Here is a 14,988-nt window from a genome sequence, read left to right as displayed (position 1 = left end):
CTGCGTCAATTCCATTTTCGATTTCTAAGCTGTAGTTCCGCAGCGCCTATGTACAACAATCAAACATTAATTGCATCGTTTTTTTAAAATAAATTAATAAAAATACCTCGTAGCCATCCCAAGCTCGTTCAGGGGGGGGGAGTAGGGCAATTGCTATTGTTATTTTACCAACCTTTTGATGTTATCGTACGCTCGATAAGCTGGCCTAACCCGAGAGGGGTGGCGTAACTGTATTTAGACTATAAACAAATTGAATCAGCATTTGAAATGTAAAATTACGAATTACAAATTACGAGCTCTGCATCAGTCTGCATCATATCCAGAATATCAAGGAGCGTCTGGTTTGGGGCTGATGGGGACGGATTGACGAACAAATTATTCTGGTAGTTTTGTTCGGTTGGCCGGTAGCCGTCGGTGCTCTGCTGCGGGAGCGACTGAGCCTCTTCTGATGCTGGCTGTTGCCCAACTTTCTGAAATGCCTAAGCTTCCGTTTCCCCCACCGCATCTTTGTTAGTCATATTTTTGCCGTCGTCAATCGTCTGGTGCAAATTTTCGGTCGGACTCTTCGGTTCCGGCTTTTTCTCGTCCGTTTCAAGTTCGTTTTCGCTAGATGGAGGGACTTCAGCCGGAGTCTCCTTGGGTTCAGAAACGATTTTTGGGTGTGGAATGACTTTTGTCAGCGGGTATAATTTATCCTTTTATTATATCCTTCCATATATCCTTTTTATTCCCAACAAGGACTATGGGAACATTAGGACACTCCTTTTCAACCTCCATTATCCATCTTTCAGAAATATTAAGGAGTGATTGTGGGTTGTCAATGGAAAAACAAATGAAAACCACATCAACATCATGGTACAACACAGGACGGAGTTAATTATAATCAATTTGGCCGGAAGGCTCCCATAACTCGAAATCACCCTAAACAATTAAAAAAAGAAATAGAATCAAATTTTTGCACAATACAAGGCCACCGACCAAAACTGGCCACCGGTCAAACAATTAAAATAAATTATGAAGAGTACCTGTCTACCCCGAAATTGAATTTTTTTTTCATATTCTTCCAAAATTGTGGGTTGGTGCACTTCAGGAAACTCGTTCTTAATAATAAACCAAATCATTTATCACGATAAATGTCATCCTTTTTCGTCTTCGTTTATGATACAGTTTAATTCAAAATGTATGATTACGAGCTATGCACTGCACTCTTAGGATACACTAGCACACCTAGTATCTTCTGTATAGATTTCAATTATCTTAATTATCATTATTAGCACTCAAGTTCTAAGCGAATCTGCGTTCAGCAGCGCATGCCGCTCAGAATGAATGACTGAAAATATTTAAAAAATTTATTCCTTTACTGTAAGGGGATGATTTACATAAGATTATAAAGTATTAATTTTTTCCACTAGGTTTGTGCGTACTGTCATACCACAGTTATCGGATTCCGACTTTCAAAGCAACTTTCGCATGTCACGCCCATCTTTTGAAGCGTTGGTTGCGTTTTGCGATAACCATAGATTACCGGATTCGACACAATTCCCATTCCGTTGTTTAGAACCAGTACCAACGGACGAAATGTTATATATAACGCTGTGGTATTTGGCGAATCAATGTTCGCATCGTGAAATATCGGTGCTATTCGATCGATCCATATCCACAGTATGGCGATCCGTCAACAAAACTACTAAGATTATTGAACGACAACTACAGCATTTCATTACATGGCCAACTGCTGAAGAGGTTCCGTTAATTGCACACAACTTTCAACAAATCACTGGATTTCCTGGCGTCATCGGAGCTATGGATGGTACACACATAGAAATCGTAACACCATCTGAAAATCAAAAAGACTACAACAACCGCAAAATGCGGCATTCCCTAATATTACTAGCTGTTTGTCTCCCGAATCGTGTTTTTTCTTATACTTATGCTGGTTTCCCTGGTAGCGCTAACGATTCCAGAGTTTTCCGCTGCTCTGATTTGGGTCTCCTTCTTGACGAAAATCCGACTATCCTTTTCCCAGGTGACCAATATCATTTACTGTCAGATTCCGCTTTTCCTTCCTCCCCTCATGTCATGCCTGCGATAAAATCCAGTCTTGCAAGAACTTTTCCCAAAAGAAACTACAACACGATTTTATCAAGAACCCGCATAGTGATCGAACACTCTTTTGGAGCCTTAAAAAATACATGGCGGCGACTACGGTACATTTACGCCCACGTAAAGAAAGCAACCAGGATTATCTCCTGTTGCTGTGCTTTGCACAATTTTCTAATAAACAGAGGAGAAAGGATGGCTGCTTACCGGCTCACGCAAGGTGTAGATCAAGATCAAGATGAAAACGAGATTGCTGATGATTGGTTCAACCTGCAGTCTGGAATACAAAAAAGAAATGAAATAATCGATTTGCTTTACAATAACGCTGAGGACCATGATAACATGGCAGATGAGGAATAACAAATTGATCTCGAAAATCAAAACACCAGTTTGTCTTCGCCAACCATGTATTCATATATGAAATGGCAACACAATTAGGTGTTACATTTGACTAGTGTCCCCATAAATAATTTTACTTGAGTTGCTACGTGGGTAACGGGCCTTTTTATCGACTAGAAGCAAAAATAATGACCAAAAACACCAAGTCGTTCAATGGAATATAAAAGCCTGAAACAGATGGTTTGGCTCTGTGTGTAACTATTTCGGTATAGTAGACGCTATATACGCCCGTCCAATGGGCGCAACATAAAAATATTCCTGTCCAGCAGCAGCAGCGATGATTTAGTTTAAGAAAAAAAAAGAAAGGCGGAATTCAATTTTCATTGCTGGTGGATTTGTCCATGAAGCCATCGGCAGTCTGCGATGACATTGATATGATGTCTTTGGGATCATCAAACAAGACCGGCAATCTCTTGTTCAACCTTCCATTTGTGATAGACAAAGAGAGTCGTGCTGACGGCCGCCAGGAAAATGCAGCCGAGAACTCCGGCGGCAATCTGGGAATCTCTCAGACGCGTGTCAGAGTCGCTGCAACGCTCGTTCCGGTAGCCGCACGGAGGCTCGTCCAGCGGCGCACGTTCGCCCACCACCCACAGAATCTTGTCCGTCAACGTGAATTTCTGCACAAACATTTCAGAATTAAAGGTTATGCAAGTCATGCAAATCATCTCCACATTGTTATGTACACATACCGGCGTCGTGTTGTTGGTGTAATCGAACCGGCCAACGGGCATCATCTCGTAGTGTCAGTGAAATTTGTCCTTGTCTCTCATTTTGTTGACGTTGATGGCACGCGAGATGTTGTTGAATATTCCATTGAAATGTTCACTGTCAACAAAACATCCGCTACACACCTTGTTCATAACTCTAAAAAACAAATGTGAACCATCGACAACACTCATTACATTATGTTTGTCCACATTGTCATCCAAATCAATGGAACGCAGACCTGCCTCAATCAAATAAAAGTTGTTGGGGTGCAAAAAGAATCAATTCATGAATTGGTATTTATCTTTATTAGCTGAGGAGATACTGGAGTATTCATTGGCACGACTAATACAACACTCCTCCAAACTGTTTCCAGGTTGGAATGATTCGAACCAATAGAAGTCCAAGGAACCTGTTGAACAAGGCAAGGTATATTTGAATAGGTTTTACACGAGTTAGCCAGTATTATTATAACATAGAATTTGGTGTGAAATACCTTTGATCATTAGTATGTTGAAATTTGTCATTGACGATTCCCAAGACAGACACAGTCTCTCTTAAACTATCACTTTTAGTTGTTGTGGGACATGTCCCCCATCTTTTACGACATCTGTTTGTGTACAGACAGACTAGAACAAATAAATATTGCATTAGTAATCAGCCATAATGAATGAAGGAATCGCGATATTGGCAACTACTTACCTCATGAGCCACTAACAAAGATAAAAAATATGCAGCATTTCATTAAGGTGTAATATTTGATGAACTTAATGATATGAGGCGACCATAAAAAATTTACATGGAATTTTGGGTTAAATATGTAAATACTGGGTGTTTCCCTTCTTCACTCCTTCATTTTCACACAACACTGAACTTGGAAGCAGTCGACAAGTTTAGTCAAAAGTCCAGCGTCCACAACACTCCGCACAGCTTAGGCTTTTTCTTGGGAAATTCCCCAAGAAAGCTGGGTATCAGGAAAAGGCCTCTGGTTGAGTCAATGGAAAGTCAAAATCACCAGGAAATTCTAAAAAAAAGACGAGAAAAACATGTTAGTAACAAAAGGAGAGGGCGATCTTTAGATAATTTTAGTGAAAAAACTAAAAGAACCAGGTTACGTCCAATTACAAGTGAGAATACTGCATGTATTTCAAGTGTTCAATCAACAACAACGGAAAAAACTGCTGTCCAACGAAAAAGAGAATGCGGTGTTTATCAGTGTCGGAAATTCCGACCCCTCAAGCATAAATTGAATTGTTTTGTCCATTTTGCTTCATGTAAAGACAAGTCGAGGCCCAACTGTTTAGGCCCAGACAAGTTTTTGCGTGTTAGACCCCTCGGGTTATTTCGCACACCCTATTTTCCCCCTACCCCTCTTTTTGATTTGTCCTTGAGGTCTAAAGTGTCGGCAGTAGCTACATTTTCGTGGAACCAGAAGGTTGCAGAATATACAGCTGTCTCAGAATTTCAAGTCTTAAAGTTAATGTCAGGATTTTCCCGACATCTTGGTGCCGTGACCAGGATACTAGTCCTGGTGTTTGTTCACTTTGGCGTTACGAAGTGTGACGGTTCCAAACGACCTGATTGAGACAGGCAAATCTCAAATCTTTGTGTGTTGGCGTCATCACCACGTGGCGGTCCAGACACCCCCCTGCAGCAGCAGGCATCTAAAAAAATCACAACGTAGGATCATCAATCTTCATCCGCTTTCATCTTCCTCCATGCGTATCATCTGTATTCATCTTTAATTGGAGCGATCATTCTGGAAAGTTGTAAGTCGAAAGCTCTCTTAAAATGGCGGATCTTTCACGTTTGCTAGCTTTAAGAAATGGTGGAAGGGTCGTCGCAGCCTGATTGATTCAAAAACTCGAAGATATATTTGCAAATGCGGACATGGAACCAGCTCAAAAAATTCACGAACTTGAGAGCAAGTTGGTTGAGCTAAAAACCCGTTTTGATACGTTGGAAGATATGGATCAGCAGATTCAGGATCGCACTGGAGAAGAAGATGTGCAACAAGAAATTGAAGCAACGGATGCTGAAAATGCCATCATTCAAGACGCTGGAGATCTTTGTCGTTATAGAATCAATACGTTGCGTCGTGCAAATCCAGATGTTGATCATCACCCTCCAGCACCAAGTGTTTCTTCTCGAGCGACGAGCCGTCCAAAAATTGCCTTGCCGCGCTTTAATGGTGATATTCTTCAGTGGCAGCAGTTCTGGCAAGCGTTTGTTGCGGAGATTGAAAGCGACGCTTCGCTAGCAGACATCAACAAGTTCAATTATTTGTTGGGCCAATTGGACCCAAACGTTTTGTCATCAGTCGCCGGTTTGACTCCATCCAATGAAAATTATGTAGTCCTAGTGGACCTTCTCAAGGAACGATATGGAAGAAAATCGAAGGTGATCGCAGCTTATATGAGAGCCTTGTATAACCTGCAGAAACCGGAAGCTAATCTAAAAAGCCTCCGTGGCTTCTACGACCAGGTAGAGTCGTATGTTCGTGGCCTAGAGTCTCTGGGAAAGCCCCCTGATACCTACGGCGACCTGTTAGTGTGCATTCTTCTAGATAAGCTCCCAGCCGATGTACGGAAGAACGTAGCACGCCAGCACGACAAAGACGAATTTACACTTGACCAATTGAGAAATATTCTAAAGGGAGAAATACGAGTCATGGAGGCGGGACAGATTTCAACACTGCCGCCAATTCAACCGCCAGCAATCAAGCAGCAATTCCCCTCTAGACAATCAGCGACAATGTTCAACGGGGCAACAGGTCAAAAGCCCCCATTTCATTTCCCATGTGTCTACTGTGACGCTGATCATCCCGCGTCTCAGTGTACCGCAGTTTCTTCAATCGAAGAAAGAAAAAGAATCGTTCAACAGAAGCGGCTATGCTTCGACTGCTTAAGCGCCAAGCACACACGAAACAATTGTAATTCTAGAAATGTATGCAGAATCTGTCGACGTCCGCATCATACCAGTCTTCATGATTCTTCAAGGCCAGCCAGCGTTGCAGCAACTTCGGTAACAAATGCTCATTCTCAAGTAAAAGGTTCAATTGTTTCTCAACAAGTGGCCGTCGTTGCTCAAAAGAGCTCAGTTAACGTGGTATCCTATCCGTTTGTTTTCCTAAAAACGGCGGTCATGAAGATTCGTTCATCAAAATGTGAAGTTAAAGCAAATTCAATGTTCGATGAAGGCGCGCAAAGAAGCTGGATTACGCGCGACCTAGTGAAACGCCTTGGTTTGAGAGCGAAAACTAAAGAGTGTTTAATTACGTCGGGATTCGCCCATGCCAGTTCCGGTCCAGAATTCTTTGAACGAGGGGTTGTCAACTCGATCCGAAGGTGTACGGATCTTAAATCCAAAAATCATTTTTTCAGATTTTTGGGATTTTTTCAGATTTTTTCAGATTTTTTCAGATTTTTTCAAATTGCTATAAAGTCTTATTTTACCAGATGGAACACCCATTGATTGACGTGGCTTTACTTTACAGATAATTGTCCAGCGCTGGACAATTTCTTTGCAAACCTCTGACAAAATTTGGAATGTAACTTTGTGCCCAGGTGAAAGTTTGAACTTGGACGGGCACCGTGAAAAGATAGATCCAAATATTTGTAGTTTTTCTTCTTTAATCATAATTTCGAGAACATCAGGATCACCAAGTACATATCGGATGTACTCTTCAATCATGACACTTGACTCGTTTACGCTCGTTTACTTTAGCCAACGCACGAATTCCACTAAAATTGAGATCGTTAAGTATTTTTTTAATACTTTCAGGTACAATGACCTTGTTTTCTTTTAACAATTCCCATGTATCGTCATCCTCTCTAGAAATACCAGAATTTATAGAAGTCATTTTTCCCATCAAAAATTCCTAGCATGGCACTGACAGCAGACAGACCAAGAGACAGACAGAAGCCCAAGGGGAATTATTAACACAGTAAGGGGAATTAGAATCGATAACGAAAAAAATCGATTCTTGTAAAATTTTGTCGATTTATTAAACCAAAATTCTTGGAATTTTGGGATTTTTGGGATTTTTTGATTTTTTGATTTTTGGGATTTTTTAGGGATTTTTTTGAAAAAATCCGAGGGTGTACGAGGATTTTTTTGAGTTGACAACCCCTCGTCTTTGAAGTTGTCGAATTTGGGATTCAAGTCAACGATGGAACCACTGTCTTCATGCGAGCGATAGTAATCGATTATTTAGTCGACCCACTGGAAGACAACTATCGACACAATCTGCAAGAACTTCCTTATTTGAAAAACCTGAATTTGGCTCATCCCTACATCAAAGAAGATTTGTTCTCCATCGATTTGTTAATTGGAGCAGACTTCTACTGGAGTTTTATCGAAGACGAGAGACCCATTCGCGGTGACGGACCAACCGCAATCGGATCAAAAATTGGTTACTTAGTGTCCGGCCCACTGGAAAGTGTAAGAGTGAAAAAACCCGTCCAAACCCTAAGTCTACATGTTCAATCAGTTGAAAGTGCGGACGATTTTTCGTTTATGTGGTCGCTGGAGACATTGGGAATCTTCCCTCATCAGGAAAAGGTCAGTGAGGCGGCGAACTACGCAAAGAAATGCATCAAGTTCGAAGACGGCAAGTACATTGCCCAATTCCCGTGGAAGAGTGATCACCCCGAGCTCGTTACTAACTTTAACATGGTGAAAAATATGACCCAAGCTGTTGAGGTTTGTGTTGAACTCATTCAGCACTAGATGGCAGTGTTGTTATTTACTGAGAAATACATTGAAGACAACGTCGGAGTGATGACGCTTGGCTGTCGACGTTGATGGGTGGATGCAGAGAAGTTGGAAGATACTGTTTCCTCACTGTGTGGTCTGTCTGACAAAGAACAAGTGTGTTGTAATACTGTGTGAAATTGAATTGCTGTGTTTGGTAAGTCTCATTGAACTTGTCTCCTACGTTAATCAGGAGACAAAATACACACTCTACTTGAGTATCAAACTGACAAAACTCTTCTCTGATATTTGTGTCTTAACACAAGCAACCATCAAACGTTTATCAAGAGACGGGATGTTGGGAGTGTTTGCCGACATTATCAAAGATCAGCTTGATCGCAAGTTTATCGAACAAGTTCCGTCAGAGCCACCCCCCAAGGGTTGCCATTACATACCGTACCACTATGTGAAGAAAGAGTCATCGACCACTCCCATCCGGATTGTGTATAACTGCTCAAACAAAGGTTGGAATGGCGTGAGTTTCAATGACTGCGTTGAAACTGGTGCGCCTCTTCACAACGATCAAGTTCATCTTTTAATTCGATTCAGAGCCCACGCTATAGGCATAGTTGCTGACGTCGAAAAAGCCTTCCATCACATCGAGCTTCATGACTCCGATCGTGATTATCTACGTTGGATGTGGTTGTCAAACCCACAAGATCCTGATTCGCCGTTAGTGATCTATCGCTTTAAAGTATTTCCGTTTGGTGCGAAATCATCGCCATTTATTCTCAACTCTGTCGTCATGCACCATCTATCAAGAAATGGTTCTAAAGTGGCTGCTGATATGCAGCGAAGTGTTTTTGTTAACAATGTTATCACCGGATGTGATAGTCAAACTGAGGCCGAAAGTTACTTTCATCAAGCGAACATTCATGTGCGGTGCAAACCTACCACTCCAGGCATGGGGGTTCAGTGATCGCGACTTAGAGAAAAAGCTGCAAGAGAAAGGAACGTTCGACGCTTCACCGGAGTCAAAAACGCTTGGACTAATTTGGGATAGAAATAGCGATTGCCTGCACGTCCAAGTTCCAAATCTATCGCCGTCAATTGAAAAGGTAACCAAACGCGATGTTCTCAAAGGAGCGGGATCATTTTATGATCCGCTGGGGTTTTATGCGCCGATAGCTACGAGCGCCAAGATCCTAATTCAAGATTTGTGTATGAAGAACGTCAAACTAGATGAAGAATTGGCAAGTGAACATTTAGAAAAGTGGAAAGAAATCGTCTCTTCAATGGTTTGTGCGACTAAACAAAAAATTATGTCAGTGAAAAGATCCTATTTCGGTGCAGCAACAGCGGTACGAGATCTCCATGTTTTTTGTGACGCGAGTCGCCGAGCATACGGTGCGGTAGCATATTTAGTGCATCAAGGAGAAGTATCGTTCGTCGAATCCAAGGCTAGAATCACGCCAATCAAAAGCCAACAAAAAGAAGAAGAAAGGGAGTTGTCGATTCCGGAATCAGAACTGATGGCAGCATACTTGGGCGTTCTAGTCGCTACGATAATCATTGCCGCACTTGAGCCACTCGGAATCAAGCTACGAGTTTATCTCTGGAGCGACAGTCAAATTGTGCATCATTGGATCGCCAAAGAAGAGGGACACCCACGGCAGTTTGTTACGAATCGAGTGAAGAAGATCCGGGACTTCAACAGGACCCAGGCGGCTACATGGAAATATGTTCCGTCAGCAGAGAATCCAGCCGACATCCTCTCCCGAGGTGCCTCATTCAAAGAATTGAAAGCTTCAAAATTGTGGAAGGAAGGACCGGAGTGGCTGTCGAATCGCAAAAATTGGCCAACGTGGTCGGTGACGGAGTTTAAAAGTTCCAAAGTAGTTCATGTCGCTGTGAAAAGCGCAGATCCAGTCGTTAAGGAGGAAGATATATTTTCAGTGATAGATCCAGCAAAGTACAGTTTTTATATGTTGCTGCGGGTTACAGCGCAAGTGTTTCGTCTCGCAAGCAATTTTCGACTAAAAAGTTCCTCGCGCGATTTATGGAATCGAGAGCCGCTCAACTCAGAAGAACTGCAGAGAGCAGAGAAGATTTGGATTCGTGCTTTTCAGAAAAGATATTTTCCTACCAAACTGGCCTATTTAACTTCAAAAAAGAAATCCTGGAGACCTGCACTAGTTTCTCAACTCGATTTATTTCTAGATACAGACAGAGTTAACTAATGAAAACAAACAATCCAAGAAAGAGCATGTAGTACAATCGAGGGCAATAATGCCTTTTCTGCTTCTGGCTAGCATTTTCTCAGTCTTTATCTAAACAAAGTAAAAATGAAATGTTAAGAATGCCATAATAAGCTGAAAAATGAGCTTACATACAATGATTAGGTATTGGAGGAATACCTCCTGGTCTGGTATATACAAGCTTTGAGGCCGTATAACATGAAGCTGATGGATTGGGATGTTGCCTGCTCTGTGAAAAATGTATTGCATTAATGAAAATATTCAAATTAAGACCAATCTTTACCTGTTCTATGCAGCACACGAAATGTTTAAACGATCTTTTTTAGTCTGCTATCGTGTGGTTCACCAATACAGCAACCATAATTCCTGCATTAAAAGAAGTTTGAGGAAAAATATGAAATACACTGCTAACATAATAAAAAAATTCTTAAAAAGTTTATTGAAGGGTGAATAATTACAAGCATAATCATCCTATACCATGGCATAATTGCTGGGATACTTAGCCGGTTGCCTTTCTATCGGCCATCTCGTACTGCCATCTCGTACTGACCACAAGGTGGCGCATGCTCGAGCCGCAGTATATAAGGTCGCCGCGGCCGTACTAAGTTATCAGTCACCGGCTAGGCGCTCTTCAAGGCGGACTTCATCCGGACATCCAGCTCGGCGCTTACCTTTGGCTCCCTCTAGAATGGAGATTTCTGCCGGCCATCTCGTACCAGCCGGAAATTTCTGCCAGTCATCTCGTACCAGCCGGAAACTTCTGCCAGCCAACTCGTACCAGCCGGAAGATTATGCCAGCCACCTCGTACCAGCCGGTACTATCTCTACCGCCAGATGCCACCTCGTACCACCATCTCGTACTGGTACGAGATGGTTGAAAAAATGAGTACGAGAATTTTTGGGTACGAGATGTCCGGAACCCGTGAATTGTAGCCAATTTCAATTTTCACCTAAATTGAATTCAACAAATCACATTTTTGCGTTAATTTAATTCAATTCAGCTGAATATAAACTGAATTGAATTTTTGCGCCAAATTGCGTTGCCTAAATAAACAATTTTTACAGCTACGTTGTCAAGTTATGTAAACTATTTTCACGATCATCGAAGTTTATGATTTCATCAATAGATGGCGTCAAATTAACAGCTTCTTTAATAGCTCCATATGACAAACAGTCAAACAGAGTGCTAGTAGTTTGTCTGTCTTGTTGTAAGCGTCGAAGACCAATTTAAAATAAAATCAAAGAATGAGTCGTAGGAAACGTGATGATGGATATGGTAAGGATTACAACTTATTGAAGAATTTGATGACATTATATAAAGTTATTTGTTTAAAATTACAGAACATGGGTATCGTAAAAGGCGCAGAGTTGTCTCGGAGCAGGCAGAAATTGAAGACCGGTTAGAATCTCTTATTATCAGGGTTGGAGACAAAACGTCATCATCTTTAGAAAGCAATTTAGAAGGGCTAGCTTCAGTATTAGAAGCTGATTTGAACACGTACAAGAGTAAAATATTACGTATTTTGTCGGAATGCCCAATCCAAATGCCAGAGAAATGTACTATCTACAGCACATTAGTTGGTCTTCTGAATGCTAAAAACTATAATTTTGGAGGAGAGGTTTGTTTTAAAATTGTACCTTCAGTTTTTAAGATACAAGTATATCTTTTTTTATTTTTATAGTTTGTGGAACAAATAGTGAGAAACCTAAAAGAAGCTCTCCGTGAGGGGCAATGGGAATCTGCTCGTTTAATTGTACGTTTCATATCTGACATGGTCAACTGTCACATAGTCTCTGCCTCTTCCTTGCTACAGTTATATGACAGTTTTATTGATGCTGCCATGGAACAAGGAGTTCCTCAGGTTCGACGAGACTGGTAATTAAATTTTTTTTTTATTCTAAAGCAAGAGTAATGTAGATCACAACACTGTATCAATTTACAGGTACATGTATGCGTTGTTGACGGCGCTTCCTTGGGTTGGTCGAGAGCTTTTTGAAAAGAAAGAAAATGATCTTGAACGTATAATGGCAGCAATGGAAGGTTATCTTCGCAGAAGAAATACTGCTCATGTCGCTGCTCTTCGAGTTTGGAATTGTGATACTCCGCACCCACAGGTCAGAAATGGCATGGCATTTTAATAATAATTGAAAAATTTCGAAAAACGTTCTTTCTAGGAAGAATACCTGGAATGTCTTTGGGCTCAAGTACGGAAATTGCGAACAGACGAGTGGCAGGAAAGACACATTTACCGTCCATATTTAGCTTTTGATTCTATCCTTTCTGAAGCTTTGCAACACAATCTCCCGGTCATTCTACCTCCGCCTCACACAGCTAGTACGCAATATCCGCTACCATGGGTTGTTTTCAGGATGTTTGATTACACTGACTGTCCAGAAGTAAGTCAAACGCTTTCAAAAGTGTGTATCGTGCGTATTTAACTCGGGACTCATTTTCAGGCTGGTCCACTTTTACCAGGAACTCATTCAGTAGAGCGTTACTTGATTGAGGAACATTTACACCAGATCATCACTCGTCATCATAACGAACGCAAGGAACTGTGAGTTTCAACTTGACAGAAACGTTTGTGCAGATAATAGTAAATTAATTTTGCTTTTCAGAGCCACCCAATTGTTGGCGTTCCCACAGAGAAATAAGATCCCTTTGGAATACATGATAGTTGAAGTTCTCTTCTCAGAACTTTTCCAAATGCCTTCCCCTCGTTACTTGGAGATTGCTTATGGTTGTACTTTGATAGAACTTTGCAAGCTTCAACCAAGTACAATGCCTCAGGTGAAAATATGATCTTACAGTAGAAACTTGAACATTTTCATTTGACTTTTTATTTCACAACCAGGTGTTAGCACAGGCTACGGAGTTGCTTTACGAAAGAATTGATACCATGAATGCCACCTGCTTTGATAGATTCGTTTCTTGGTTTTCTTACCATCTCAGTAACTTTCAATTCCGCTGGAGTTGGGATGACTGGCAGAATTGTCTTTCACTCGAAAAAGACCACCCCAAGGTAAATGTTTAAAAAATTGAAATTTTTCGAAATCTATCTAAAGGAACACTTAAATTTCAGGCAAAATTTGTTTCTGAAGTGTTCGGGAAATGTTTGAGACTCTCCTATCACAAGCGCGTGACTGAAATGGTGCCTGAATGTTACTCACCGCTGTTGCCCCCGAAACCAGAACCGTACTTTAAATACCAAATTGAAGGAGGAAATGGTTTTCCTGGGGCTGCTCAAGTCCAGACTTTGACTGAGCTCCTAAGAAAAAAGCCAACGCCTGAAGAAGTACTAGAGTTGGTCCAGCAACTACCGAATCCTCTCAAAGGTAAATATGGTGGATACAATTTGTATAACTTCAAGCCATTTTGATGCAATTGTAATTAGATGACGACGGGGATATGGAGCCTTCACACAATCCTCTAGCAATTGAAGTATTTGTTCAGACTCTGCTACATTTGGGCTCGAAGAGTTTTACGCATACTTTTGCCGGTCTCGCTAAATATCATTCAGTCTTCAAGGTATTTTCAACAGATTGAAATGTTATCGATAGTATAAAACGATTCAATTTTACGTTTCTGTCATAGAATATTTGTGAGAATGAAGAGGCACAGATCTGTATGCTTCGTCAAGTTTATGAGCTCTGGCAACACCACCCACAATTTTTAGGAGTGGTAGTTGATAAGATGTTAAAGACACAAATTGTTGAGTGTTGTGCCGTAGCAAATTGGATCTTTTCACGAGACATGGCACCCGAGTTCACTCGTTCGTACATTTGGGAGGTCTTGCACTTGACTATTCGCAAAATGAACAAACACGTCGTCCGTCTAGAGAAAGAGGTGGCGGATGCACGCGCTAAACTCAGAGCTGCACCATCTGATTCGGAATCATCTGATGAAGATCCATCTAGAGGTGCGAACAACTTTGGATTAATGTTAATCATTCGCTTAATTTATTTTCCGTTTTAACAAAAGAGGGTGGTGAAAAGCGTCGACGCACCTCTAGTAATAAAGAAGCTACAAAGGACGATGGGGAACAACCTACGGAAGAGATGGTCGAGCGTATGGAAGAACGCTTGGAGGCTGCCCAATCAGATCAAAAGAACCTGTTTTTGATCGTGTTTCAAGTATATTACTACATATTGAATTTCACTTTGAATGTTTATATAAATTTTGACTTTCATTACAGCGTTTCATCATGATTTTGTCGGAGCACGTAGTTCGTTGCGATACAGATGGCAAGGATTTCAACACATTTTGGTATCAATGGACTGTTGGAAGATTGCAGCAAGTTTTCATGGCGGTATGTATTATCTATATTCATTCATTTTAATTCATTCATTTCAAATTTATTTTTAATAATTTCTTTGAAAATATGCAGCATCATGAGCAGGTGGAAAAGTACAGTCAAACGTTGGAAACCCTTCTCTTCACACACGATTTGGATGGCAATATTCTTGACACTTTTCGACAATTTCAAGCTCTTCGCAGTTAATTGTGACAAGATCCTACAAGTTAGGCCAATAGCGAAAGCTTTCCTTTTTCATGGGTTTTCAATATTTTAACATGTTTTGAAATGCGAATACAAGTGTGTAATCCAGACTTGGGAGTCCCTGTACATTACCGATTCGAGCTTTATTTATTCTTTTACACATCACAAAGGCAAATCAATTTTAGAAAATAATAAGTCAAGGAATAAATGCGCACACAATATTGAACTGCCAACAGTTTAACAATGGCATATACTTCATCGCGGGTTTAGGCGTTGGGCACCTTGATGTCGTGTCTTTTAAATAAATATATGGCTTAAGTATGATTACA

General features: G+C 41.0%; 1 protein-coding gene and 1 long non-coding RNA gene across 2 annotated transcripts; one reads left to right on the top strand and one right to left on the bottom strand.

Moving 5' to 3' along the window:
- Positions 1-2,530: 2,530 nt before the first annotated feature.
- On the bottom strand, positions 2,531-4,196 carry LOC124314348. Its single transcript, XR_006911172.1, has 5 exons — positions 3,910-4,196; positions 3,704-3,836; positions 3,405-3,619; positions 3,192-3,327; positions 2,531-3,119 (listed from the first exon to the last, which is right to left on the bottom strand). It is a non-coding gene; the product is annotated as an uncharacterized LOC124314348 (long non-coding RNA).
- Positions 4,197-11,304: 7,108 nt separating this feature from the next.
- LOC124314008 (nuclear cap-binding protein subunit 1-like) lies at positions 11,305-14,769 on the top strand. The gene is made up of 14 exons (XM_046778950.1): positions 11,305-11,436; positions 11,502-11,779; positions 11,843-12,036; positions 12,104-12,275; positions 12,336-12,557; positions 12,618-12,718; positions 12,780-12,951; positions 13,016-13,183; positions 13,244-13,496; positions 13,556-13,689; positions 13,756-14,080; positions 14,143-14,294; positions 14,357-14,470; positions 14,549-14,769. The coding sequence occupies exons 1-14, from the start codon at positions 11,406-11,408 to the stop codon at positions 14,660-14,662; spliced, it is 2,430 nt and encodes an 809-aa protein (XP_046634906.1). The 5' UTR covers positions 11,305-11,405; the 3' UTR covers positions 14,663-14,769.
- Positions 14,770-14,988: the final 219 nt, after the last annotated feature.

Source organism: Daphnia pulicaria, chromosome 10 (assembly GCF_021234035.1).
Source record: "Daphnia pulicaria isolate SC F1-1A chromosome 10, SC_F0-13Bv2, whole genome shotgun sequence".
In the NCBI taxonomy this organism is placed as follows: Eukaryota; Metazoa; Arthropoda; class Branchiopoda; order Diplostraca; family Daphniidae; genus Daphnia; species Daphnia pulicaria.
The sequence above is the reverse complement of the archived record's forward strand: the minus strand, read 5'-3'. Positions and strand labels throughout refer to the sequence as shown.

What these genes read in the sequence shown, in the direction of transcription:
- LOC124314008 (XM_046778950.1), top strand. Translation starts at nt 11,406, where the DNA reads ATGAGTCGTAGGAAACGTGATGATGGATATG. An exon ending in GAAACGTGATGATGGATATG is followed by an intron (nt 11,437 to 11,501) that starts GTAAGGATTACA and finishes TTAAAATTACAG; the next exon opens with AACATGGGTATCGTAAAAGG. An exon ending in ACTATAATTTTGGAGGAGAG is followed by an intron (nt 11,780 to 11,842) that starts GTTTGTTTTAAA and finishes TTATTTTTATAG; the next exon opens with TTTGTGGAACAAATAGTGAG.